At 27.7% G+C, this 27,519-nt stretch overlaps 2 protein-coding genes across 2 annotated transcripts; one reads left to right on the top strand and one right to left on the bottom strand.

Moving 5' to 3' along the window:
* The first annotated feature begins 4,693 nt into the window (after nucleotides 1-4,693).
* LOC145831818 (uncharacterized) lies at nucleotides 4,694-15,063 on the top strand. Its single transcript, XM_082939159.1, has 4 exons — nucleotides 4,694-4,808; nucleotides 10,058-10,138; nucleotides 11,368-11,883; nucleotides 14,254-15,063. The coding sequence occupies exons 1-4, from the start codon at nucleotides 4,731-4,733 to the stop codon at nucleotides 14,752-14,754; spliced, it is 1,176 nt and encodes a 391-aa protein (XP_082795285.1). The 5' UTR covers nucleotides 4,694-4,730; the 3' UTR covers nucleotides 14,755-15,063.
* Nucleotides 15,064-25,518: 10,455 nt separating this feature from the next.
* LOC145832447 (carbohydrate sulfotransferase 11-like) lies at nucleotides 25,519-27,310 on the bottom strand. The gene is made up of 4 exons (XM_082939761.1): nucleotides 27,185-27,310; nucleotides 26,680-26,917; nucleotides 26,235-26,406; nucleotides 25,519-25,786 (listed from the first exon to the last, which is right to left on the bottom strand). The coding sequence occupies exons 1-4, from the start codon at nucleotides 27,308-27,310 to the stop codon at nucleotides 25,582-25,584; spliced, it is 741 nt and encodes a 246-aa protein (XP_082795887.1). The 3' UTR covers nucleotides 25,519-25,581.
* Between the last annotated feature and the right edge of the window lie 209 nt (nucleotides 27,311-27,519).

Genomic DNA, 27,519 nt, shown 5'->3' with positions numbered 1-27,519 from the left:
TTTTCAATACTGTAAATTATTTGGTGAAATGCAGTCCTAACTTTTAATTGTGTTTTTTTAGGTAATTAGATATTTTAGTTGTTTACTTAGATAATATTGATTATACTAAAAAAAAAAACTGTTAGTTATAAAAAGTACAATTATTGAGTAAGGTATGATAAAATTTTAATTAATACTAGGAAATATAAAAATTCACCACTATATCCTTAATTGCTTTTCTGAAGCAAAAGTTTAAAAAAATCTTTAAATTGAAAATAACCATTAAAGGGTAGTTACTACATTTGGGTTACTACATTGCTTCACTTATTAGGGTCTCAAATTTATTTCTACATTCTTTCAAAATTCCAAAATTATTAGCAGTTATTTTTAAATAACTATACTATTATTTATATTAATAATTTTGGAATTTTGAAAGAATGTAGAAATAAATTTGAGACCCTAATAAGTGAAGCTCTACTAATTAAACGCTATAATCCAATTTTAAATAAACAATTAATTAAACCGGGTATTACCCATACATTAAGAATTTTTGATTAGTTTGATATATATTAGTGTAACAATTTGTTAGTACTTATGTAAAATGTTTTTTTTTGTATTAGAGTTTATAATCTTAATTTATAAAATTTTTATATAATGTATCACTTAGAAATTTTTTTTTGTATACTTAGTTGTTTATCACTAATTTTATTTATTTTTGCACAGTAATTTGTTGATAATGACTTATTGAAAGTCGAAACGTCGTCATGCGAATAAATTTTAAACGTAGAATGTGTTTCTTACTGAATTGGTATTTAAAAACTCCAGTATCCCCACCTGTTTTTTATTTTATGTAATATTTGCTTTTTGACAGATCAAATTCTAAACACAAAAAGTTTATAATATAGTTTAAAAATTATTTTCTGTGTGATTTTAGACTAATTCCTTTTCCTACTATCTAAACTTGTCACAAAATTATAAAACGTTTCTATTTACTTTAACAATTACTCTAACTAAAGTTTTGGCTGTTTTTATTATTCTAATTAGTACAACTTTAAACTTAAAAAGGACTAAAAGTTATTTTTCTGTCTTAAGAATAAAGTTATTAAGAAAAGGAAATATGTTTTGTTTTTTAAATTGATTTATATTTTATTTTAATATTCACACAATAGATGTTTGAAGTAGTTTAACCGTTTCATATTACACTATCAATAATTTTTTTTTTTAATATATTGTTAATAACTGTCTTGAAAAGTGTTTTAAAACACTGAGATAGTTATGTATTTGTTGTATTTAACTAAAATTACATTTTATTAAGAAAAGAGTTTTAAACTTCAAAACTTAGCGGTTTGTTTAAAAAGTTTATCAAATCTTAATCTAGTATAAGTTTTTATATTTTTATATATACTTTTATATTAAAAAAAAGCCATGAATTTACTTTAGCTATTGGTATATTGAAGTTATGAATCTAAGGAAGGTAAATACGGTTAACATTCTTATCTGTTCTAATATTCAACGTTTTTGACTCTAATCTTATTTTTATTTGAAAAAAAAAACTTAAAATATAAGTTTATATAGCTTAAACTGACAAATATGTAGTTTGTTTATTTTTAGTTAATATTAGAATAACAATATTGTTTTCTTTATATAAGTTTTTATAACGTTTTTTATTTTCAGTCTTATTTTACAAAAATATATCAGTTCGCAAAAGATTTATTTAAATTTGTTCCGAGAAAAACTTTTTTATTTGATAAAATAAATAACTTTTTATAAATAGCTACCTAATGCCAAATTACATTTTTTAATTTCATTAAATAAAAAATTACTCGGTATTGTAAGCCTTAGCTTCAGGGTAATTAAAAGTTAGGTATTATTTAGAAGCTTATTTTTAGAGTTTAATGTTTTAGGTGTGTGAATTTCATGTAAGCCTTAGCATAAGTATTCTTAGTAACACACTACTTCTTAACGCTTTGTATATTTAATGTATGTAAATAGTTATAAATAGAACCTTACACTTTAAATATGAAACTAGTTTTTTTCAATACTGTAAATTATTTGGTGAAATGCAGTCCTAACTTTTAATTGTGTTTTTTTAGGTAATTAGATATTTTAGTTGTTTACTTAGATAATATTGATTATACTAAAAAAAAACTGTTAGTTATAAAAAGTACAATTATTGAGTAAGGTATGATAAAATTTTAATTAATACTAGGAAATATAAAAATTCACCACTATATCCTTAATTGCTTTTCTGAAGCAAAAGTTTAAAAAAATCTTTAAATTGAAAATAACCATTAAAGGGTAGTTACTACATTTGGAATAACTAAAAGCACTTACTTTTATAGAACTTATACACTTAGAACTCTATAGAACTTATACACCAGGTCCTTAGACCAAACTTTTTAAGCCCTTTTTTTTATCGTTATATAAACAGTATATATATAGAAAGCATTTTTAAAATTTAAAAAACACAGAAAAGTTTTATTTTATGTAATATTTGCTTTTTGACAGATCAAATTCTAAACACAAAAAGTTTATAATATAGTTTAAAAATTATTTTCTGTGTGATTTTAGACTAATTCCTTTTCCTACTATCTAAACTTGTCACAAAATTATAAAACGTTTCTATTTACTATAACAATTACTCTAACTAAAGTTTTGGCTGTTTTTATTATTCTAATTAGTACAACTTTAAACTTAAAAAGGACTAAAAGTTATTTTTCTGTCTTAAGAATAAAGTTATTAAGAAAAGGAAATATGTTTTGTTTTTTAAATTGATTTATATTTTATTTTAATATTCACACAATAGATGTTTGAAGTAGTTTAACCGTTTCATATTACACTATCAATAATTTTTTTTTTTAATATATTGTTAATAACTGTCTTGAAAAGTGTTTTAAAACACTAGAGATAGTTATGTATTTGTTGTATTTAACTAAAATTACATTTTATTAAGAAAAGAGTTTTAAACTTCAAAACTTAGCGGTTTGTTTAAAAAGTTTATCAAATCTTAATCTAGTATAAGTTTTTATATTTTTATATATACTTTTATATTAAAAAAAAGCCATGAATTTACTTTAGCTATTGGTATATTGAAGTTATGAATCTAAGGAAGGTAAATACGGTTAACATTCTTATCTGTTCTAATATTCAACGTTTTTGACTCTAATCTTATTTTTATTTGAAAAAAAAAACTTAAAATATAAGTTTATATAGCTTAAACTGACAAATATGTAGTTTGTTTATTTTTAGTTAATATTAGAATAACAATATTGTTTTCTTTATATAAGTTTTTATAACGTTTTTTATTTTCAGTCTTATTTTACAAAAATATATCAGTTCGCAAAAGATTTATTTAAATTTGTTCCGAGAAAAACTTTTTTATTTGATAAAATAAATAACTTTTTATAAATAGCTACCTAATGCCAAATTACATTTTTTAATTTCATTAAATAAAAAATTACTCGAGCATGTTGTTTTTAATTAAAACCAAACGAATGTTTAATAAATACTCGGAACTATTTATCTTTGACGAGCCTGCTGTCGAGTTTCTATAATATTAGGTTGAGTTAATTAACAAAAAATCAAAAAACTTTGAAACTTGGTTATGGTTACGAACTTCATTTAATAACAACTCAAAACTATTTGTATAATATAAAACATTTAAAACACTTTTATGTCATTAGAACCTTTTTTACCAAAATTAAATAAATGATATATTATTAAAAAACTGCATTTTTTGATAAAATACACTACTACATTTTGAAAAAGTATATTTTGTTTGCATTTATATATAGTTTGTTGAACGACAAAAACTACGCTCAAAACATATGGTCCTAGAAGCTGGTGCACGAAAAAACCTTTCGGTTATCGAATCCCACACCACGGATACCTTTTAACGTCTTGTCCAGGACAAATATATTTTTAATTTCTTGGTGCACACTGCACAATATTCTTTTTATCGTAACATTTAAAAACAAACACAACATATTGTTTTTTCTTTATCAAGAAAGTAAATGTTAAACAAATTTGGGGTTGATAAATAAAATAACTAAAAGATAAAACAAAATGAGAATATTTGTTATATATTAGCTTTAAAATATCTAACTTTGTTTAGTTTGTAAGAAAAATAGCATTAGCTAAATAGTTTGATTCACGCCTTGACTTTAATGGCTTTTTTATCTCAAAAAATACATAAACCTTTGTGAATATAAACCAGGAGAAATGATATTGCAAAACAGTTCAGTGGGCTAAGAAAAAAGTTCAACTCCAGCAGAATTTTGAATTCAGTTGGATTTAGGCCTTCTGTGGCTCACCACGGATAGGTTCTAAACAGAAGACCAACTTGGCTGTTGTCAGGTTGATGTCTTGATCTAACAGTTTCCAGGGAGTCAAAAATAACATAATACATTCATTTATTTCCTCAGAACAAATTTAAAATTACTCTTTCAATTTACAACAATGCTTCATAACACTTCTTGTTTTATACTTATTTTACACTGTTTTTTATTAATTTTAAACTTTAAAGTTATAAAAAATACTTCTTAATATTTGTTTAAATTTATTTAAATATCTACAATTCTAACCAATATATGGAACATTAATTACATTCCTAAAATTAGTAATCTTACAATTCTTGCCATAGCACAAAAGCTGTTTTGAAATAAAAAGGTTCAATTTCACTAATGTGTATGAATTGATTATAAAACGCACATAGATTTATATAAGTGCAATATATAATAAAACAATTAAGAATGCCAAAGGGTATAACAAAAGAGGTAAATTGGACAAAACTTAGTGAAAGACTTCTAAGTTTCACCTCCAATGGAAAGGTAATTTATTTGTGTTTGATTTCATATAAGTGATAATGAAGTTTTTTATAGTTATTGTACATGTAGATCTATTCACAAGTTATTTAGGATGTGATATAATTTGTACATAACTATTTGTTTTTTTTAACACTTTGGTTTTCTAAATTTAAAAGCTTTAAGTAATGATTATTAACAACAAATGTAAGTAAACTAACTGATAAATAAGTGTTATTTATATAAGCAAATATTTATTTTTGTTTTCAAGTGCACATTTTGTTACAACTGCTTTTAAATTTCATTACTGCACTATAAGAATATACACCTTTCAATATTTTAATTGAGACAATTTAAGGTTTTATTACTTTGAGTTTTAGGTTTTGCACATGTTTATGATATTTAAAATTCTATTAAATATACTTTGTATTTTATCTACTATGTTCATAAAAGTAAACCTTTCAAAATTTAAATACAATAAATTTTCTTTTATTAAAATTCAAAGTATTACTTTAGATAAATTTGTTCAGGATAAGTATTTTGACCATTTTTGTTTTAAAAAACTTGTATTCTACATATTTAAAGTTTTGCCTTTTATAATATAAAACTGTTTTAGCTACTATTTTTAAATTCCATATTGCTAACTGACATTACTTATAATTTGACTACCTGGTTAGGCTTTCACAAAAAAGGTCAGATTGCTTCCCTGGGGGCTGTATCAGTAATTTAGGGGATCAAAGGGGAGCCTTGACTAGTAAAGGGAACATAAGGCCATAATTTGAAACTTACATTAGATATTCTGGAGTTAATTATGAAAAGCAAAAAAAAAACAAGGTTATAGTATAGTTTTTTTTGGGAATCTTTTTTGATAGGGCAATTGCTGTTTATAATTCTTTAAAGTGAAAAAAAGTCTGGGAAACCTTGCACCAATGGTAAGGGTGAAAGTAAGAGTATTAAATTTGTTTGCATAATTAATAATTACAGTATATTATTTAGAATTTAAGTACAGTAATTGTAAATTAGAGTTAAGGCCATGGATTCAAATAATTTATTATGACTTCTATTTTAAAGGTTAAAATGAAAACTTCAATATAAATTTTATAGAAAAAAAAGTTATAGCCAGTTTTGTAAAAAGTTTCAAATGCAAACTGTTTAGCATAAATTTTTATAGCCAATTTTCTCAGGGTTAAAAGGGTTTATCATACACAGTTTTTTTGCACATGCTAAAAAACTTGATATTCAGAAAATATTCCTAGCATGACTATAATAACTCTATTTTAACATTAGAATTATAAATTTGTCACAATATTAAAAAAAGATTTCTTTTACTTATTTCAAACGCAAATTAATTTCACTAAACATAAAAGATTCTGAAATTTTTTTTTAGCATTATTTAATAAAGACTGAGTAAGTTTGAATTGTTCAAAAACTGTTAAAGAGACAATAGATTCATAATGACATAGAATTTTTAATTTTAAATTTTTGCTTATTTTACTACTAACTTACAGAGGGTAGGGCATAAGATCTTGGAGTAACTGAAAAATAGTTTAATAGCAAAAAAATACATACCAAAACTGATTAGTTATAAAATTTATGATATTAGAAATTGAAATATTTAATTAACGTGTGATTTACATCTTTTATAAAGAGAATAGTATTTTCACAAAAATTAGCAAGCATAGCCACACATCATTTTTGGGAGGTAGCCTACTATTCAGGGTTGCCACTCGGTCAGGAAAAGTCAGGAAAATTTAAAAAAAATGACAAAAGTCAGGTAAAAATGGGGGTTTTGAAAAAAAGTCAGGAAATTTTATAAAATTTAAAAAAGATTCAGATTTTGTCAGTTTAAATTTACAAAATTCCTTGTTTTCCAAAGCCTTCAAATAGTAAAAATTGATTAAAAGTCCTTTAAAGTCAGAAAAAAAATCCAAAATTTTCCTGGAAATTTACAAAAATATTTAATTTTATTTCCAATGCCTTCACCTGGTATAAATTAGTGAAATATCCTTTATAAAACTGCAAAAATTTTCTATTAACATATTGGACAAGTACCCTACTTGAACAAGCAGATTTTGTAAGCTTTTTAGTATTGATGATCTGTAGCAAGGACACTTCCATAGTGAAACTGTGATATATACACAAAAATTGTAAAAGTTTCTTAAATGTCATTTGTTTATCTAGATACATTTATGCTAGGAAATGCTAAAAAATTGTGTCTTTTTTCAGACAAGCTGTGTTTATAAGGTGATAATACAAGTATTTTGCTAATAGAGCTATTTATTACAAACATGAATCATACACAAATAGTTTAAGTGATGTACTGGAACTTTGATAGAATTCAGCAAAAAACTGTTGTTTTTAACCTGTATTAAAATTAGATTGAAAGCTTTTTATAGTTTCAAGTGTTAGATTATGTATTTTAGAATAAGTTTAATTTAAGAGTTTGATTTAGAAAAGTCAGGAAAATTTAGGTAAAAAGTCAGGAAATATTTCTCAGCTTGATCAGTGGCAACCATGACTATTTCAAAAGAGATGTCTTATATTACCACTTATTTGAATAACAGAAGGGACCTTTTTATTTAACGTAGACCAAAAATCCAGTGCATCACATGGATTAAAAATTATATTTTTACCTCTTGAGTTTTTGTTGAGTTTTTGAATGGTCTTTGTCTTATTCAACAATAAAATGCTAGTTTAAAATCACTCCAAATACTCTATCTAAATATTATTAATTTAGAGATCTGCGTTGGAGCCTTGTGTTGATCAAAAGTCAGACTTGACTTCCAAAATAACAAAATTGCAATCCACACTATGTGTGAAATCTGTTGGCAATACGCTCTTCTGATGAATTTATCAATGACTGCTGTACACTTTGAGTACATTCTGTAATTCTAATTGTTAGCAAAGCCTCTAATTGTGAACAATCTAAGCTCTGTGGTGTCAGTCTTTAATTTTTTAAGGAGAATCTTAAGTCTGTCAAAAACTTTATCTTTTGAACAGACATGACATATTATTTATTTTATGCTTTACATTGAAGCAGTTTGAATAGTTTTTAGTGATTTATGTCATTGAAGTCAAGCTCACATGCTGTCTTCAACCATTTGCCTTGCAGTTATCAACTAATTCTTTTTAACCTTTTCTGGACATAATTAATTATTCATATTCTTTATTCAATGAGGGTGTGGTCTTTTACTCATAAGAAGATTATTTTAATGATATATATTTTATGTTTGAAAAAAAATTCCAAGGTATTTTTCATTTAGTATAACTTTTCAACTAAAGTTACTAATACATACATGTAGTGTTAAGGTACTAAGATCATTTGGTTTATGAAGTATAATTGAAAAACATTTAAAAGTAAGTCAGGACCCTATGGTCTTAGCTATACAAAAAATATTTAAATTGAAAAGTAAAACGATTTTAAATTTTTTGCTTTTACTTTTATTAGTGTTTAGAGGAGGTTTTCCGGTGCAGTATTGCCCCTTTTTTGGTGCATCATTGATTCATTACCAGGTTTCTTTTACAAACTAAAAAGTATCTCAATGGCCCTCATTTGAAACTATAAATTCAGAGGAACTTTGTATTTAAAATAAACCAAGCTTATATTAAAAATTCCTAAAACCATATTGCTTGACTATGTATTTATAATAGCAGTATTATGTTTATCAAGGCCGTAGGGAGTTATCAAGGCATTTTTAACAAATATTTACATTGTGTTTTATAATAAAGAAATTTGAAAATACAGTAAAGTATGTATCATAGTAAATCGTCATAAATCACTTTTTACAAAATTTAAACATTTCATGTAACATTGGGAAATAATATTTTTGTAAAAAGTTTTGTTCACAAACCTATAAATAGCATCTTTTTGTTTTTTTTTGGAAAATAAAGGATTTAAAATATTTTTCCCTTTTTTTTTTTTTTGTGAGGTATAAAGAAATATTTAAAAACATTTTCTAATACTAACACTACAAGTCTAAAATAAATAAAAATCTCTAGTTTTGGAAACAAATACTTTAAAATAAGTAATGTTTAAATACAAAAATTAAGAAACTTGGTTAAAGTTTTGGAGAAAATGTATATGTTTATTATAATTATATATTTTAAAATTTTAGGTGATTTTGTAAACTTTGATACCTAATATTTTAAAAGCTTGAATATTGAAAAAAGGGTAAAGTTGAAAATTATAAAAATAAAACTATCTTAACAAAATCTGACAAACATGGTTTTTAGGCCATAGGGGTAAGATATTTAAAAAAACAGTAAACTTTTATAGTTGCTTATAAAAAGCTTATTTTTAAAACTTTTTATAATGTTACAATTTTATTTAAATTCTAAAATGCGTGGAACATTTCTCAAAATTCGGATAGTATTTGCTTAATAAATGATATAAAACAAGTTTACTTCTAGTAATCATTTCTGAATTTAGAAAAAAATAAATACATATGTTAGTATCTGAAACCTTTTGTTAAACTGACTGAATTTAAAAAGTTGATTTAAGTAAATGTGTCCTACAAAAAGTTTTAATAACATAAAGTTTTGACTTTCCAATAAAATTTAATACTAGTTTTTGTAAATTTTGGATCTCCTATGCCCTTTGTATAACTTCATATCTAATGTATATAAAGTTTATTTATTTTTTATAATCTATTTCTTACTTAAATATTGATGAACATTATAAAATTTTTATTTACATACAAAACTTAGATAAAAGTATATTGAGTTAATGAAAAAAATACATCTTTTTAAAGAATATTTAATATTAAGAAAACATTTTTCAACATAAAAATAAGAGTATATAAAATGTATTTTTTTCATCAACTCAATATACACTTTTGCATTAAACCATTGTATATTAATTTTCATTAGTATTTAAGTCTAATTAAACCTTTGTTAAGTAGCATAACAAATAATTAGTTTTGTAATTTTATAATCACCACTTAAAGATAAGAAGTTACAAATAATTAGTATTAATTAGTCCTACTTATTCTATTTTGTTACATAAAAACTTAAGTTGTTTTAATTCAAGTTTAAAATGCTTGAATCGTTTGTTTTAAACAATTTCATTTAAAACCATTATTAAATAAATTACAAAAAATTAAACAAAGTTATTCAATTTAAAAGTTGATTTCGCTTTTAGAAAAAAAAGTTTGTACAAATTTCCACATATTTCATACTAGTAGTAATATTTTGTTGGTTGATCAACAAACAAGCAATTCAATTTAGTCCTAATTTTAATTATAAAGGCAGTTTTGACAAAAAGCTATAAATTTCAGGTTCAAAACCAGAAGGCGGTGCTGAAGCTGTTGGAGAAAATTCATCAGAACAGCAGAACTATTAGCAGCAATGACATTAGAGTGAGATTTATTTTATTGCAAATGAATTTATAAACTTTCACTTGTGCTCAATAATATAGTTCTGTATGTTAGTTAAGACTAAAAGCTTCTACCTAATTTGCTAATGCTGTTAATCAGGTAATTTTTTGTTTGTTTTTGAAAGTAATCTAACGTATATTGTTTGTTTATACAAAAAATGCCTAAAGCTTCAGTTTTAGATTAAAACATGTTTGATTAATTATTACATGTTGTTTTTATTTATTCTGTGTAAATGAATTTTTTTTTTGTTATTTGAATCAAAATTCCTAGAACTTTTTCACACTTAACTAGTTTTTTTTGTTGATATAGCAAGATTATTTTATTATTTATTATTTGATTTAACAAACATGTTTTAGAAACTATAAAACTGCTTAATGATTTTTTTTGTACAACTAGTATGTTATTAAGTTTTATCTTGTAAGTTACTAGCCAATTAAACAAAAATATTTTGTAAAAATAAGTTTAGTTCAAGTTGTATAAAAACATTGATCTAGAAAATAAATGAGCAGTAAGTTGTTAAACAATTAAGTTGTCGAAAATTGAAACTAAAACACATATGTGCTTAATTTTTAAGGTACACATTTTACACTACAATAATTATTTAGCTTTGTTTAATAGGTGTGAATTCTAAAACTAGATTAAAAGAAATCCCTCAATGACAACTTAAACTATGAACTTTAGAAACTTTTTATTAAGTAAAAGAAGGTAAACTTTTAGACTTAGCCATTTTTTTTATATTGTTTTTATTTTTAAATTCTGTATTCACACTTAAGTTCGAGCTAAGAAGCTGAAAATTTCAGGAATTTTTTCTCGCATGATTATTTTTCAAGTAATTAGCATTTTATGACTTAAGTGAAATAATTACTTTAATCATAAATAATATAATTTATTACTAACAATTAAAATGATCCTAGATAACATTTTGTTTTGATAAGTCTTAGACTAAAAGATTGCTTTAAAGCTGTAGAAAAATGTATAAGTTTTTATGGAATATTTTTTTAACCAGTTTAAAAATGCTCTGAAAAGAAGTTAATTAAACCCTCTAGCATTTGTACCTTTATACGCAAAAACTCTTTAAAAATTTAATTAAGACTAAAAGTAACTTGTAGCTAAATTAAAAATCTTCAAAACAAGATTGTGTTGCCTTGCACCTCTTGTAACCTTACTTCTATAAAATCACGTTGTTAAAAAACTGAATAGCAAACTTTCAGGTGTCGAGGATCGGCAAAAATGTGAACGACATCCGCCGCAACAACAGGGACCTGGTGCAAGTGAGCAAGCTGGCCAAGCAGATCGTCAGCAACTTCCAGAAGCTGGCCCAAACATCGCAGTCGTCCCAACCCTGCACGCCGGCTTCCGTCAGGAACAAAACTCCTTTCAACCACAAGAGGGTGGCCCAGACTCCCAACAACGGCGCGTCGCCCTGCCTGAGCAGGTTGACCCAGAAGACGCCGGTCAACGTAAATCTGCCAATGAAATCACAGCTACCAGCCAGGAAGAAGCCTTCACAAAATCACGTTCAATTGAAAGGTTCCAATCAGCAGCCGAGCGAAATCCAGTCGTCAGGGAGGAAGGCGGGCAGGAAGAGGACCGCCCCAAGCAACTTCACCCCAACTGCCACCAGTTCCAAGAGGTTGAAGCCGTCCTCTCCACAGCAAAAAACTTTACCTCAAGAAGAACCTAAAAGGTCTCTTCCACCATTGAAATTGAAGTTCAAATTCACAAAGGTATGGGATTTTTTCTAAAGAGTAGTATGCAGGGTTGCCAAAAAAAAACCTAGAATTAGAAAATTTTTGAACAAAAATCACTAAAAAAACCTGGATTTCTAGCAATTTTAACATGAACATTAGTAAAATTTTGATTTGACACAAGAAATCTATTATATAGATAACTTTTTTTGTTATCATCAAAAATGTTTTCTATTAAAAAACACATTTACAGTAGCTTTACAGTATCTTTTTTATGTTTTTATACTACTTAACACAGTTTCTTACCTTAAAATTGACTGTAAACCACAAATAGACCCAAAAATGTGAACTTTCAAAAACCTGGAAAAAATTTGGAAAACCTGGAAAAAACTTGCCAAAAGCATTTGGCAACTTTGAGTATGTAAGCATAAACGTATTTTTGTTTATTAAAACAATTTAGGAAATTGGTGGAACTATTATCAGGGTTGCCACTTTACCTGGAAAAACTTTGAAAAACCTGGAATTTTACAATTTAGGTAAAAAAAACCTGGAAAAACCTGCAATTTCAAACAAAAATCACTAAAAAAACCTGGAATTTTAACAATTTTCACATGTTCAGTAGTAAAATATTGATTTGACTCAAAAAATCTATCATATAAATTGTCATCATCAAAAGTTTTTTATTAAAAAACATATTTAAAGTAGCTATACAGTATCTTTCCAATATTTTTGTACTATTTAACACAGTTTCTTACCTTTAACTTAACTATAAACTATGAATAGACCCAAAAATGTGCACTTTTAAAAACCTGGAAGAAATTAGGCAAATCTGGAATTTTTTTTTTAAATACAAGTGGCAACCCTGTATTAAGCAAATCAATGAAAACTGAATTCACTAACTCTAATTTTATTTAACATTTACTGTGTTTTTATTTATTTTAGTTTTTTTTATTGATAGTTTTCTTAACTTGAATAGTACTTTTTAATCTTTTATAGTGTAGGAGTAACATTTGCATACACACTTTGTTAAACTAGGTTGATAGCATCTGTTATTTTTCTTAAATTAGCTCTGTTAAATGTTTTTGCAAATACCTATGTTTATGCAAACAGAAAAAATTGGCGGGTCAAATTAAACTATGAAGTAAATATAAGAAAAAAAACTTTCAAAATTCCTGTAATACATGTTCATTCAAATATTCCATATCAGTTTGTTGTTTTATTTTAGGAAATGATTTAAATTTGATTATTAAATCTTAATCAAGTTTAAAGTTATCAAAAACTTTAAATAATAGAAATTTCAGATGTTTTGCTTTGTACTTTTGACTGTTATGAAACTATTTAAAGTAAAAAAAAAAATGTAAAATAGTATAGTTACATGATTTGATTTGCATTTATTACTAGGGGTTGGGAGTACAGAACATTTTTTTGGTCATATTGTAAAAGTAATATAAGTGTATATGATTTAGATGTGTTTTGTTTCATTACTAAAAAATAATTCAAAAAAATAATAAAATAAAAAGCTGCTGCCCAAAAAACTAATTTCAACCCCAAAAATCATATATTTTTCAACTGAAACAGTAATAAAATCACATAAACGTGTCCTAGACTTATAATTTATACCTTAAATGAAAGCTTATAATTGTAGGCATGAATTCAAGACATTTTAACAGCTTTTGATGTATTATGATGTCATTACTACACAAAATATGCAAATTTTGTCTACAAAAACCTACTTTTTTCTAGTATAAAAAGCAAATTCTTCTACCGTTTTTGCTTATATATTTTTCATTTTGAATGTTACTAATAATTTTACTAATCGATCATTCTAATATTGACTGAAGACCAATTGGTGCAAGATTAATTTCCTATGAGTTTTTGTTAAATCTCGTTTCTTAAAAACACTAAAGTCAAGTTTTTTGCTAGATTTATATAATTGTAGAGTTTATTTTATTCACTTTCCAAAATACTTTCCAAAATTTAAAACCATCTTTTTATTAAGTGTATGATTTTTTTTCATATAAACTTTTACATTAGTAAATTTCTTCAGAGTGGTAGGTTCAAAAACAACTAAGGTATCATTTGAGTTTATTTTTTTGTAGTTTTGCAAGTTTTTTAGTAAACATGTTGCAATAAATCTAATAAACTGTAATAGTTTGACAATTATGTATCTGTTTTTTAATTTATTTTGAAACATTCTAATAAATTAGGGTCTATCATTTCGTTATTAAAATTTTTAATTTTTTTTTCATATTTTTAATTTTCATCATTGAATCAACTCTATTGTATATTTTTTGTCTTAATGTTTAAAGATTAAATCACTTAAAAAAATGACGGCTAATAAAAATAAACTAAGTTTTAAACTTTATCCAAATAAAATATTTTAAATTTTATCATCAAACAAATTTTTAGGACTCGAAAGCCAACTACAAGGTGCAAGAGAACGGAGCCAAGCCGGAAACCCATGGCAACCAGACGAACGGTTGCCAGCAACAACACGTCGCCCCCTCCCCGCCCGACTTCGACTCCCTCGACAGCGACCGGACCCCGTGCAACGGCGCCTCCGTGGAAAGCAGGGTATCCCCCGCGTCGCGTGACAGCTGGGCCAATCAGAGCGCTTCTACTTCGAACCAGCCAATCAAAGCAGAACAAATAAAACCCCAGAACCCTGAGGTGTTTTTCGACGTGAAAACCGACCCGTACTTCTGCAGCACCATAGCAACGGGTCCTCCGTCGGGGAGCAGCAACGCCCCAGAGGAGGAGCGGCACGGGTGGAACGGTTGCTACGGCGACAACGGCAAGTTCTACGAATGGAAGGACACGATACTGCTGAAGCACAAGTACAACTCGTCGGTGGGGGAACCAATAAACGATAACTTGCTCGTCATAATGCCGTACTGCGACATCGACTGATGCAAGAATAACAATTAGACTTAACAAATCAAGAAAAAAGTTTCCAGTTGTTTAAAGTTGTTTTGAAACCCTGGAAATTTTTTAAATAAACTTTTTTTTGATAAAGATGTTCTTTGTTTTTTTAAAACTTGAATATTTTTTCAATACTAATATTAGGAAATTGAAATCAGTAACTTGTCTTTTTTTTATTTATTTTGCCAATATTTATCTAGAACAAATCTTTATTTAAAAGTCGTACGTAAAACTTATGCAGTTTTATAGTTTTAAATACTGATTTACTGAAAAGATGTTTTTTGTCTTTACTTTTCAACCTGATTTTAGAGAAAATTTTATATTTTAAAATTCTTCAAAAGTTATTTTTGAATTACACAAGATTTTTTCTTCTTCAGTTTATATTTATTTGTTTAAAGATTACTTAGAGCCTTAGAGTAATATTACCCTTCTTTTTCCAATTTTTATTTTGTTCTATTAAGCTCTATGATTGTGATTAAGTTTTTATATATTCGTAAAAAAAAATAATTGTGGAAAATGTTTATCATTTAAAAAGATTTTTTTTCTTAAAGTGACTATTATTATATTTAATCTTTTATTAAGGGTCATTTTTTCTCCTTTTACAAAACATTTAAATAATTGTTTTAATTTCAAAACCTTACATGAACTCAGATTGAACTCAGATTTAGTTGAGGAATGACCAAAAAGGAATTGTGAGTTAAGTAAGATCAAACTAATTATTTGTATTCTTTATAAAAATGTAAAGATTTGATAAAATACCATTTTGATAACTACAGGTTGAATTGCATATAGCCATGGCATTAAAAACAATTAATAATCTTTTATAAAGAATTAAACAGATAGTAACATGTGCATGCTAGTTTACCATAAACACTGATTTTTTTAGACTAAAAAAGTTTTTAATTTTCTAGAACAAAAGGGTTAGTTTTTAAAAAGTTAAGGTTTCTTAACAACTTGAATAAAAATCATATTTTTCAATGTTTGAACAGTTTCATCTTACTACTTTATCGTTGTTTTTGTTTCGCAACTTATCTTTAGTTTAAGTGTCTGTTAGAAAAAAAGTTGACATAATTTTTTAAAAACTTCATCTAGCGTTAGGTAGACATTATCGCAGCTAGTAACAACACTGAACTGATTATTAATCTCAAAGAGTAGTTTAGATCAAGTTAAGTTTGAATTTTGAACGTTTATTAACAATATTAGTATAATTTTAAATGTTTGTCAGATAGAAGTATACTAATCTTATCAAGACTCATTATAACACGTGCGGGGCCCGCCTTAATAAATCTCAAGCCGATGACATACTTTTTCATTTAAAATAAACTTGTGTTAATCAATTTGGTATTCCTAATAAAAAATATCTTTATTTAAATTTATTCATTATTACTAATTAATGACTATTTCGTTGTAATTTTAGAAGTTAATGTTAAACTTTTTTGATTATATATTTTTATACTTTGTAGTAATTTATTTTATTAATTCATGCCTGCGAAAAAATTTTCTAGTAAATTTTGCCCGTGAAAAGTTGCTTACCCTCAATTTATTTTAAATTTTTTGGTACTAAAACTTATCTTGGTTTAATGAATTTAACATGCTAAACTCAACATGTTAAACTAGAGTACGAAATAAGCTTTTTTACATTTTAAGCCACACTGAAAGTTTGTTTGGAAACATGATAATTATTTATTTAAATTTTTATCCATAAGTTAACTTTAAAAAAAACACTTCATAAGTCAATCTGTTTTTAAAGCTAACTTGAATTGTGCAATTTTTATAATTAATAAATTATTTCGTTATATTTGTATTATATAAGCTCACCTTTAGCAGCGACTATTCACTACTTTTAAGCTATTACTTGATTTCAAACTATTAAGCATTAATTACGGCTATTTTGTGCTTCATATAAAAGTTTGCCTGTAAAATATGGAAATAAAGGCTTTGGACAAAGTATATTGCTCTTAAACTGTTATAGTTTTTTATTTTGTTTACGAGTTTCAAATATCTTAAATATTGACATATCTACTTGACACCTTATGTACTTAGTCACAGTTTAAACTATGAAATAATTACTACTATAACTGATGTTTTACGCTCTTTAAAACCTTATGTAAACCCAGACTAGAACATTCTAGTTTTATTCAGCTAATTCTAACAATTTATAAGCCTAAGACTAGGTTTAGTTTAAGTAATTTAGTAAATATTCTCCTAAATACTGTTTACGTTTTAACAAATTATGTTCTACTGTTTATTTATAAATTTCCAGGACTTAACTACTAAAAATTTTAGTTACTACTACTACTGAAATAACTAGCTTATTACTAAAGTAAACACTTGATAACTACTGGTTTACTTGTAAAATTTCTTGAATTCTTTAGATAAACTAAATTGGAAAACAAGCTGTTTTAACGTGGTAAGTACAAATGCCAATTATCTACTATTTCAGACAGTTAAATACTTTCAAATTAAATCAAAAAGACTATATAGCACAGAAATAACTATCAAATGAAACAAACTTATTTATTCACAAAACTTTCATCATTTATTTGGCATTATCAATGTAATAAACGGCTGTTAAGAACAAAAAATAAAGTTTAAAAACATAGGCAAAACTACTAAAAATTAAAAAAAATAACTTATTACTTTTTTACACTTACGGCTTTACTTATTTACACAAACATTTTTTCTATACTAAACAACAAAACATTTCACTTAATACTTATAATAGATTTAAGTATTACTTTAAGAAAATAAAAAAATAAGCTTATAAACATTAATAAAACTACAAATGTACATACAATAAAATCTGTATATATATGTATATTGTTTACTCAAAAAGTTTGGTTCAAGGACCTGGTTCACGATAAAACCTTTGGTTATCGAGTCATACACTAAAACAGTTTAACGCCATGTCCAGGACTATATGAAAAGTTACAAAAAATGCATGATCTTACTAAAATGTAATTTTACTATTACACCCCTCTATAAACCACTGTATGGTGTTTTAGATAACTTATTTTATTTATCCTAAAATGTTCTCTATAGTCTAGAATTTTAAAACTTGGTTGTTCCAAAAACGCAACTTCGTAAGCGTCATTAATATTAAAGCTCTCCAGAATCCAGATTGTTCTTGTGATTAAAATAATAGTGTCTGTATAATGCACATTCATCTGATATAGCTTCTGGATTAAATTTTGATTTATTAATTCTATGGGCTGTCTTACTAAAGCTATTTTTTGTTTGTCCTACGTAATTACTATCATATCTTGTGCATACTGCTACGTAAATACCAAAACTCTTACAGTTCAGATTTGGTCTTAGTTTTACTGTTTTACCTTGAATGGTTAAAAATTCTTTATCTAACACCATATTTTTACTTTTGCCATGATTTTCACAAGGTGCGCATTTTTTACACTTTTTGCTAGAAATAGTCTTTGTTTTTGTTTGGCAATTTGACTATAATTGCTCAGAAGTTTTTCTTAGATGTGCTGGTTTTGTAAATGATATTTTACCTAGTGGAAAAAGTTTAGATTCCTCTTTAGTGAATTTTAAGATCTTCTTAAACTGAGAAGACCACATATATTTTTATTATAATTTTTTTCTTTGTTTGGTGTGTTCTCATTTTCTTTTTGCTTATGAATTTTCTCAAATTGGTCTTCTGTTGATTTTAGGTTAAAATTGGATGTTATACATTTGGTTTTGCGTTTTTTCAAATTCTCAAAAAATCTTCTTTTCTTTTATTTATTATTTTCTCTTCCCCTGTAATAACTTCTTTAAAAGTATTCGGTGGATGAAATGATTTACTGTGTAGAATTTATTTATGTAGCTTTCGTAAAATTACTGGTGTAGAAAAAACTTTTTCCATTTGCTTTAGTAAATATTTGTTCAATATCTAGGAAAGGTAATGTATTTATTCCATTCTCTGTTGACATTATTGTCGATGTTAAATTTAGATCGTCTTCTTTAAAATAATTTTTGGGATTTTCAATTATTTTTATTGATTCACTATTATTCTCTGAAGTCACTATTATGTCATCAATAAAATGTTTTACCATGAGTGCTTTATTTAGTTTTGTCGTTTTCATCATTATGTAGTGCAATGAGATGTTTGCTATAACAATAGAGTTGTTATCACCTGTGATAATTCCTTTCCTTTGTTTGAAATATTTTTCTTGTAAGGCTATAAAATTATTACACAGAGCTACTTTTTATAAAGCACGTTTTTATAATTATCTTATTTACATCGAATTATTAAGGGCAAAGTTATAACAGTGTTTACTAAAAAACAAAAATTGTTTTGATAAAAACATGATTTCTGAAAAAAAAAAAAGTTATATATTTCAAGCTTAATTTGTTTAAGCAAAGGTAAAACATTCATTAAAAGTGTTCTGTAACTTTTAGACTAAATTAACTTTTTTTAACATGTTAAATTATTATCAAAGGTGTGTATCTTAAACAGAATAATAAACTATACTACAGTTTTGAAAACTTCAGAGTTTGGTAAAAAGCATTAACAAAATAACCATCATACTAATAGGTTATAATATACTCGGTTTATTAGTTATATTGTTTTAGCTGTAAATATCATAACAACACTTAACCGAATTTTAAAGGCAAGTAAAAAGTTTCTAGTTTAAGAGTATATTGTTTAAAAGTTACAAAGGTAAAAATTTTGTCGCATATAAGAGTTTAAAATAAAAACTTAAAAATACTAGTTTAGGTTTCAGCAGTACGCTATAACAAAATGTTGCGGTTAAAATTCTATAGATTTTTTATGTCTTATTGTATATATATTGCATTAGTCTCTTTTTGACATAATTTATAATTAAAACAAATTACAAGCACAAGTTTTAAAAGTAGTATGTACTTAAGTTTTGAAACAAATTTTAAAGCAGCGCGGAGTTTTTAATAATGACATCACATTAAGTTTAAAAAATTTAGAGATAAAACCGTTGATAATATTTATTTGCAAAATGCTTTTGACAATCTAACAACTAATATTCATGAATACTTCTATTGAAAAAACCAAATTAAAAGAAGAAAAACAAGTAGAAAAAAAAGTTGGATTGTTTAAGAAAATGAAACAAAGAATAAGCAACATAACAAAAACGCCTAAAAAATGTAAAAAATTTTCTAATGACCAGCAAAATAAAAAAGTTAGTCAATCTTCTTCTATAAATAACAATTCAAATAGTAATATACATACAGTTAAACCAAAAACTAAAATAGCTGGTCTTGATAGTTCTAATTGTAGACACTTTCCATCAGAAATAAGTTGTAGCTATGTTGAAAACACCCATCTACCTTCCTTTGCATCAGTAATTAAAAGTAATAAAAACTCGTGTTCATCAAACTTTAATAAAATAAATGATAAAAACTATAGCAATACACATACACTTCAAGAAAAAACAGCCGCAAATGTTAAGAAACAAAAAGGCAACAAACTTAAAACTTTTTTTAAACCAAAACCTTTTAAGATACAGAAACGAAGTCAAGAACCACTACCAATACTAAATGATACAAAAAATGTTACTACTTCAAAAGTAAAAACTAAAACTTATGCCGTTTTACCTAAAATACAGAGTGAGCACTCTCCTAAAAAAATTGAAACTAGTATAAAAGATAAAAAAGCTATTAATGTTAAGAAACAAATGACCCCTTTAGTAACTACAGGTTTCAATAGTCTTGATTTGATCGACAAAGAAAACGGAACTACAAATTGTAAAACTGACCAAGCTAATTTAAACTTGCCAATTGTTTCGAATGAAAGCAGTACAAGCTACTCATCTAAAAATAGTTTTAATAACAGTAAAAAAGACAACTTTAATTCGATTAAAACTAAAGATAACCAAAACACTCTAACATCTACAACTATAAATCATAAAAACCACGCTGAAACTAAATCTGAAAATAGAGAAAATAATTTAAAAACAAAAACACCTAAAATACCTACTAGTTCAACCTCTGAAAAATTGCAAGAAGCAGACAAGTTAAACATAAAAAAAGATAACACTTTTGTCAAAAATCAAATAAATTCGGTTCAAAAACTAAAAGTGTTTAACAAAAATATAATTAAAAAAGATGAGTTTAAACTAACAACTATCACAAAAAAAGGTAATGAACAAACACTTGTCAAAGAAAGACAACATACTAGCATTAAAAACGAAAACAAATTAGCTGTTGAAAAACTCGATAACACAGTAACTAAAGCAATTCAAAAGCTTACAGAAAAACCAAAACCAAATGACTTTAAAGTAGATCTAAACATTTCTGTTCCAAAAGCGTTACGTCAACTTGAAATGAAGCAAAACAAAGACATTGTAAAAACTAACAATTCTGTTGAAATTAAAGAGTCAAGCAACATAAAACAAGTTTTGGATGAATTTAGGCAGCAGTGTAGAAAAGAGATTAAACGGCTGAATGCTGAAAGTCTCAGTAAAAAAGAAATTAGGGATGAATGCATAAAAGAGCTACAAAAAACTTTACTTAAAACAACTGACAAGGAAATAATTTTAAAAGAGACACTAGAAAGCAATAACAGCTCAAATAATGATAAACCAAAACAGCGTGTGGTCAAAAAAGAAGAAGTAAATGAAAAAAAGGTTTCTATCCAAAGTCCGTCGCGCAAAAAACGCAAAAACAAAAAGAAACGTGGGAAGTCAAAACAAGCTGGTTCGAAAAGCTCTAACAAAGAAGTTGAAGCTACAGACTCAAAGAAAAACACGGAAAATAAATGCAATTGTCTTTCAATACTAGAGGAAGCAGCAAAAATTACAAATAACTATTCAAACCCTTCTACGCAAAAAGAAACAATATCCTCAAAAAAAGAATTAAACAAACTTCAGTGTAAAACTATCACAGAACAAACCAAAGACCAAACCAAACCTACAGAGTGCAAATCCAAAGCGCCGATAAAAACTAAAAGTGTAACATGTTCAAGCCCACCTTCTAGCATTGACCAGCAAGAAGCAAAACTAGGCAGTGACAAAAAAATTGAAAAACAAGAACCAACTAAAAAACAAGTCAACCATTCACCGACAAAAAGTTCAAACTTCAAACAAATTGCCAACAAAAACAGTTCCAACCTAAATGTACAAAACCAAAACACGAGTCAGGTTTCGGAAACTCTGAAGCAATACAAGGAGGATACAAACACCCAAGAAGTTATTTCAATCGAGAAACCGACAAGCAATAACATCTCAACTAATGACAAACCAAAAGAGCAGGTGGTTAAAAAAGAAGACAAAAATGAAGAAGAGGTTTCTATCAAAAGTCCGTCGCGCAAAAAACGCAAAAATAAAAAGAAACGTGGGAAGTCAAAACAAGCTGGTTCGCAAAGCTCTAACAAAGAAGTTGAAGCTACAGACTCAAAGAAAAACACGGAAAATGAATGCAATTGTCTTTCAATAGTAGAGGAAGCAGCAAATATAAGAAGCAGCAGTTCTGACCCTGTTGAGCAAAAAGAAACGATACCTTTTAAAAAAGAAGTTAACGAACTTCAGGCTAAAACTAGTACAAACCAAACCAAAGACCAGACCAAACCTACAGAAAACAAATTCATCACTCAGGTAAAAGCTCAAAATGTTACAGTCTCGAGCCAACTTTCTAACATTGACCAACAAAAAGCAAAACTTAGCAGTGACAACAAAGTTGAAAAACAAGGCCCAACAAAAAAACCAGTCAGCCATTCACCAAATAACAACTCAAACTGCAAACAGATTGCTGACAAAAACAAGTCCGATCAAAACGCGAGTCAGGTTTCGGAAACTTTGAAGCAGTACAAGGAGGTCTTGGGCGTGCTGGCCAAAAACAAACAGGTCGGAATGACCGAAAGCCAGCTGGAAATGGAAGTTAAAAAGGCGTTGGAAAGCGGGGACACGAACTTGGAAAAGCTGGTCGCTTCGCTGCAGACCAAAACGGGGATAGAAGACCACATCGTTCGCCCGAAGACAATCGTCAGCCTGATGGACAACATGTGCCCTCCGTCCATTCCCAATGAAGCCAAATCTTTCTCTGGTCCCTCTAACAAACCCACAGACCTGGAGATAGTCGCAAAAATAAAGCAGGGCGTCCACCAGGAGCAGCTGAGGGAACTGCTGTGCCACTGCCACAGGTGCCCGTGCTGCAAGGACTTCTTCTACATCACGAAGGAGGGGAGGGGGAAGCGCAGGAGGGCGGTTGGAGGGGGCAAGGGGAAGTGCGAGGCGGCGAAAGAAGGGGTGGTCAGGATGAGCGCCAAGCTGCACGGCATGCTCAAGCAGCTCTACTGCAACGAAATCGTCAACTACAAAATTTTTCCCGCCAACAACAACTCGGTTGTCGTGTGGCAGCCCGTGTTCGAGTTCAAGGGCGCCGCCAAGCCGAAAGTGCTGGAAGAGACGTCCGGCGCAATGTGGGTCGACTACGAGGAGATTGGGAGGACGTGGGACCGGAGCCACTTTGCCGCGTTCGCCAAAGGGGTGAAAGCGAAGAAGTACGAGGAGAAGATCGAGTGCATGCCGTGCGCGCAGAGCCGGGCGAGGAAGGAGAAGGTGAAGCCGATGAGGGGGAAGATGATGGCGAGGATGGAAGCGACCAATCAGAACCAGGTGACCGCAACGGCCGCCACCGTCGCCAGCTGGTTAGTTGGTTTTATTGGTAAAAAGCTTTGTAAAAAATAACATGTTATTGTTTCCGAATTCATAAGAGCAATTTACTTATGTCTGTATTAGTTTTAAGATGTTTAGTTAATATAAATACTTAAACACTGTTTCTAACGAGTCATTCAATGGTTAATTATTATTTTTTAACCTCAGTAATTTATTTTGCTTTAAAAATTTCTAGGTGTGTAGGATTTATGTGTTTGAAATATGGTAGCATTTTCCTAGAAAACTTTCTTTTTATCTTCTGAAACAACATTTGTGTTGTACGTGATTATTAAAATAAGTAAAGAAATGTGTAAAGCTATAACAAAGTTTAACATAAAGTTTTTAGTCAGTAAAAAAGTTTTAAGTCAAACAACTAATTTAATCAACTAATCTATGTTGACCATTGTTGAAAAAAACCTCTACATAAGTTTACTTTAGTATTTGTATTTAGAATAAGTTTTAATGTATATTTGTTACTTTAGATTAGTTACCTAATTTAATCTAATTTTAAATTAAAAAGCTTTGGTATAAAGTTTACAATACTAACATAAGTAAAGTTTTCGTAATGAGCTGAAAAGCAGTTTAAAGTAGGAAACTAAAATAGTAGGCATATTAATGAGTGCCTCGCAAGTACAATCAAGTAAGATTTCCTCTAAACTTTTTGTGTGTGGGAAGCAAAAACACTTTTACAATTGCATTTATAATTAAAAAATTACTTTTTGAAACAAAAAAGCCTTGTACATAGTTTTGAGAAAATTATCGTTGTAAGTAAGTTCAACTGACTTTTTAAGATGTAAATAATTCAGTTTGATATCTTTTAGTGCAGTTCTATAAAACGTCTTGAAACTTTTGTTACACTTAAAGCAATTAAGACTAAAAAAAAAAACTTTAAAATATATAACATGCAGCCTCGTAAGTTTCTTGATGGCTACTTGAAACTTTACTAAACTTTATGCCTCTTTTAGCCACTGTTAAGGAAAATTTTCCAACACTATTTTCTGCAATGACTTTCTAAAGCTACTTTTAAACCAGGGGAGAGGAAGAGGAAAGGACCGAGTTGCTCGACTACAGCAAGTACGATCACACGGAAGCGTGCAAGCAACTCAGCAGGCCAGAAGTCGGTGAAACCGAGCATACCGCCCAAGACATGTTATGTGAGCATGGGGAGTATGACGTCATAGAGCAAATGATCGGCGTGCCGCAGTTGCACGTGGCGTTCCGGATGCTGCTGAGCGCCATGTCGGTTGCTGGCGAGGGGAAGCTTCACTACTCGACCATCTTCAGAACTTCACCATTTTATTAATTGTTTTTTTTTAATTAAAATGTTAAATTTTTTTATAAGTGCCTTAACTTTGCATTGCTTTACGTTTTTTTTCTTTTTTAATATAATAGTGAGACCTTTCAAAATAAACTTTTAAAACTTCAACTATATCTTGAAAATAACTTTTTAAATTTATTTTATAGTTGGTATTTTCAAAAAAAAAGTTTGATTTAACTTGTTACAATAAAATGTGAAAACTAATATAAATAAGTGTGGTCTTATTGTTTTAAATTAAAAAAAATAGACACTACCACTTTTCAAATTAATTTGCAAAACACTTCTTAAACTGTTTTCTGTAAGACAGTATGTTTTGAACTAGTACTAAGCAAACACCTAAAGTTTATTAATTTTCGATTAATGTTTAAATTCAAAAATAACTCAGTATATTCGAGATGTGACGTAATAAGAATAAAATGCAATATCTTTAATTTTTTTTTTATTAGTAAAAGCTAGTAGAGAAGTTGTACTAATTTAATTTGTTTAGTGTTAGCTAATAATGGTTAATTTTTTTTTAAATAGCAAAGAAGTTCAAGTGACTAATCGACAAAAAATTATCATACACATTTGGCTACAAAAAATAAATTAGAATTTTGTGAGTTTTGTGAACGATTTGGTTGTAAAATAAAACAACAACTAAAAACATCAATGAGCTTCTATATTGTGCTTAGTTTAATTCTAAAATTAATAAATTTATTAGATTTTTATGAAGTAACATAGGATAGCAAGCTACAAAGAATAAATATAGGAACTTATTTATACTTCAACTAATAAATCTATACAACAAAAAAAGTGAAAAAAAAACCACATAAGAAATATTCTTAGCCCATCTCTTTAAACCAAAACAAATATCAGATGAAAATAATTAAAAGTTCAGCGGAAGTAGTCAGAAGCTTCATAGCCGAACATCAGAAAGCTTTTTCTGTATATTTTGTAAAGGCTGAGAAGCTTGCTGCGAGGTATTTCTGAGAATTCTTTCAAAGACTGCTGCTTAGTAGTTTGCGGTTTTCCTTCTTCACTATAGCCGGTATCAAGTTGCAAAAAATCATTTGGAGCCGACAACTCTTTCAGTAAAAATCTAAAAAAATAATTTTTGGTTTATTAAACACAAGTATGGTTAATTAAAAAAGTTTCATAAAAAAAGTACTATTAAAATAGAAAATACTTTGTAAAATAAAAATATTTGTTTTATACACACTCGTTAGATATTTTTAGTTGAGTTTTTTGAATTGTATCGAGTAACTAAAAATAGGTTAATCATTTGTTTTAATTTGAATAACATAAGTATTATGTTTTCAGCCTAAATCGGCAATACAAGACGTACTAACAAAATTTGATATACTCAATAACACTGAACACTAAAATAAAAACAACACTATGTAAGTATACGGAAAGGTTTAATCTTAAAAAAATAAAGAAGTAAATCCAACTGTTAATAATTAAAAAATTTAAAAAGTCTTAAAAGTTCTTTAATAGAAAGAAGTAAAATGACTTAAGATATAACTGTAGAAGCTTTATATACAAACTTTACGTCTTCTTGTAACGTTTCAGTGTGGGCTATGACGTTGTAATCTATCGAGCAAGGCCAACAAAGCCAGTTGTAGTCGGAGAAATGGTCGTCAACTTTTCTTCCCGAATTTTTCTCCTCTATGACGTAATCAACAAACTCTTCAAAAGTCGGATGAGCTCCAGTTTTTTCTGCATAAATGTTTGTAACACTGTTTATTGAACGATAAAAAAGTTTAATCTAAGGACCTGGTGTACGAAAAAACCTACCGGTTATTGAGTCATACACCATGGATATAGTTTAATGTTTTGTAACAATAGCTTTGTTAATTATTGAAAAGATAATAAAGTTAGTTTTACAGCTAAGTAAAAAGTATGCTACAATCTTATCATATAAAAAAAAAGTTATACTTAATATTAATAAAATCTTAATAACCTAAAATAGAAAAAAAAAAGAAAACAAACTTTTTCTTTTTTCTGTGACGGCATACTTCGACCTGATGAACTCGGCGAGACGGGCGTATTGCGGCTTGCGACCGGCTTTGATGGGCACCAGCTTGTTGTGGTAAGCCGACAGAAGTCTCTCGAATGGATGCCTGACAATGATGAACTTCTTGTAAGTTCGAGCGAACTCCGGCAGGCCGTACCAGTCTTGGTGTTGGAAAAATTTCCTGGTTTTCTCGTGGAACGTAGACACATTAGCCTTATTAATATGATAAATTTTATCCTGATCACAGTAATAGTATTATGTTACTCAAGTTTCTCAAACTGTCCTAGTATGTCAACCGTTCTTTGTGATTATATTGTCATAATAACTTATTAAATATGTAAAAGACTATAATTCAAAAAATTCAACAAAACCCTTATTTTAAATATGTTATTATTGCTTAAGGTACTTTTAGAATTTTCTTCTTATTCTATTTAAAAACGTTAGTAAAGTTTTAACTAAAAAAGCTATTAAATTACTTACAAACTTACTAATTTCCGACACATTGCTGACTTTCCCGTTTAAGAGCCACAGGATCTTTTTGAAGTTGGAGCAACCGGTTTTGGGGATGCTGCAGTAAGCAAAGTTGTAATCTTTTGCGTAAAACATCTTTGTTCTACCTTCTTTTTTATTTTGTATACCTATGTAGAAGTGCAGACAGTTATTAAATGTTTGTTTACATAAAACAGCATGTGTCTTGATTAGTCAAAATTTCATATTTTATACAGTGATGCTGGTGAGTATTCTTTTATAAATAATTTTTTACTCCTGCAAGGTTTTGTTTTAGACTTCTACAGTAAAGACTTAAAATAACATAT

This window comes from Thalia democratica, chromosome 3, assembly GCF_965202585.1.
Source record: "Thalia democratica chromosome 3, ktThaDemo2.hap1.1, whole genome shotgun sequence".
NCBI lineage: Eukaryota > Metazoa > Chordata > Thaliacea > Salpida > Salpidae > Thalia > Thalia democratica.
The sequence above is the reverse complement of the archived record's forward strand: the minus strand, read 5'-3'. Positions and strand labels throughout refer to the sequence as shown.

Excerpts from the sequence above, each read along its gene's own strand:
- LOC145831818 (XM_082939159.1), top strand. The coding sequence starts at position 4,731 with ATGCCAAAGGGTATAACAAAAGAGGTAAATTGGACAAAACTTAGTGAA. Across the intron at positions 4,809-10,057 it reads GTTTCACCTCCAATGGAAAG|GTTCAAAACCAGAAGGCGGT; the intron begins GTAATTTATTTG and ends TATAAATTTCAG. Across the intron at positions 11,884-14,253 it reads TGAAGTTCAAATTCACAAAG|GACTCGAAAGCCAACTACAA; the intron begins GTATGGGATTTT and ends ACAAATTTTTAG.
- LOC145832447 (XM_082939761.1), bottom strand. The coding sequence starts at position 27,310 with ATGTTTTACGCAAAAGATTACAACTTTGCTTACTGCAGCATCCCCAAA. Across the intron at positions 26,918-27,184 it reads TGTCGGAAATTAGTAAGTTT|GCTAATGTGTCTACGTTCCA; the intron begins GTAAGTAATTTA and ends CATATTAATAAG. Across the intron at positions 25,787-26,234 it reads ACGTTACAAGAAGACGTAAA|ATTTTTACTGAAAGAGTTGT; the intron begins GTTTGTATATAA and ends TTATTTTTTTAG.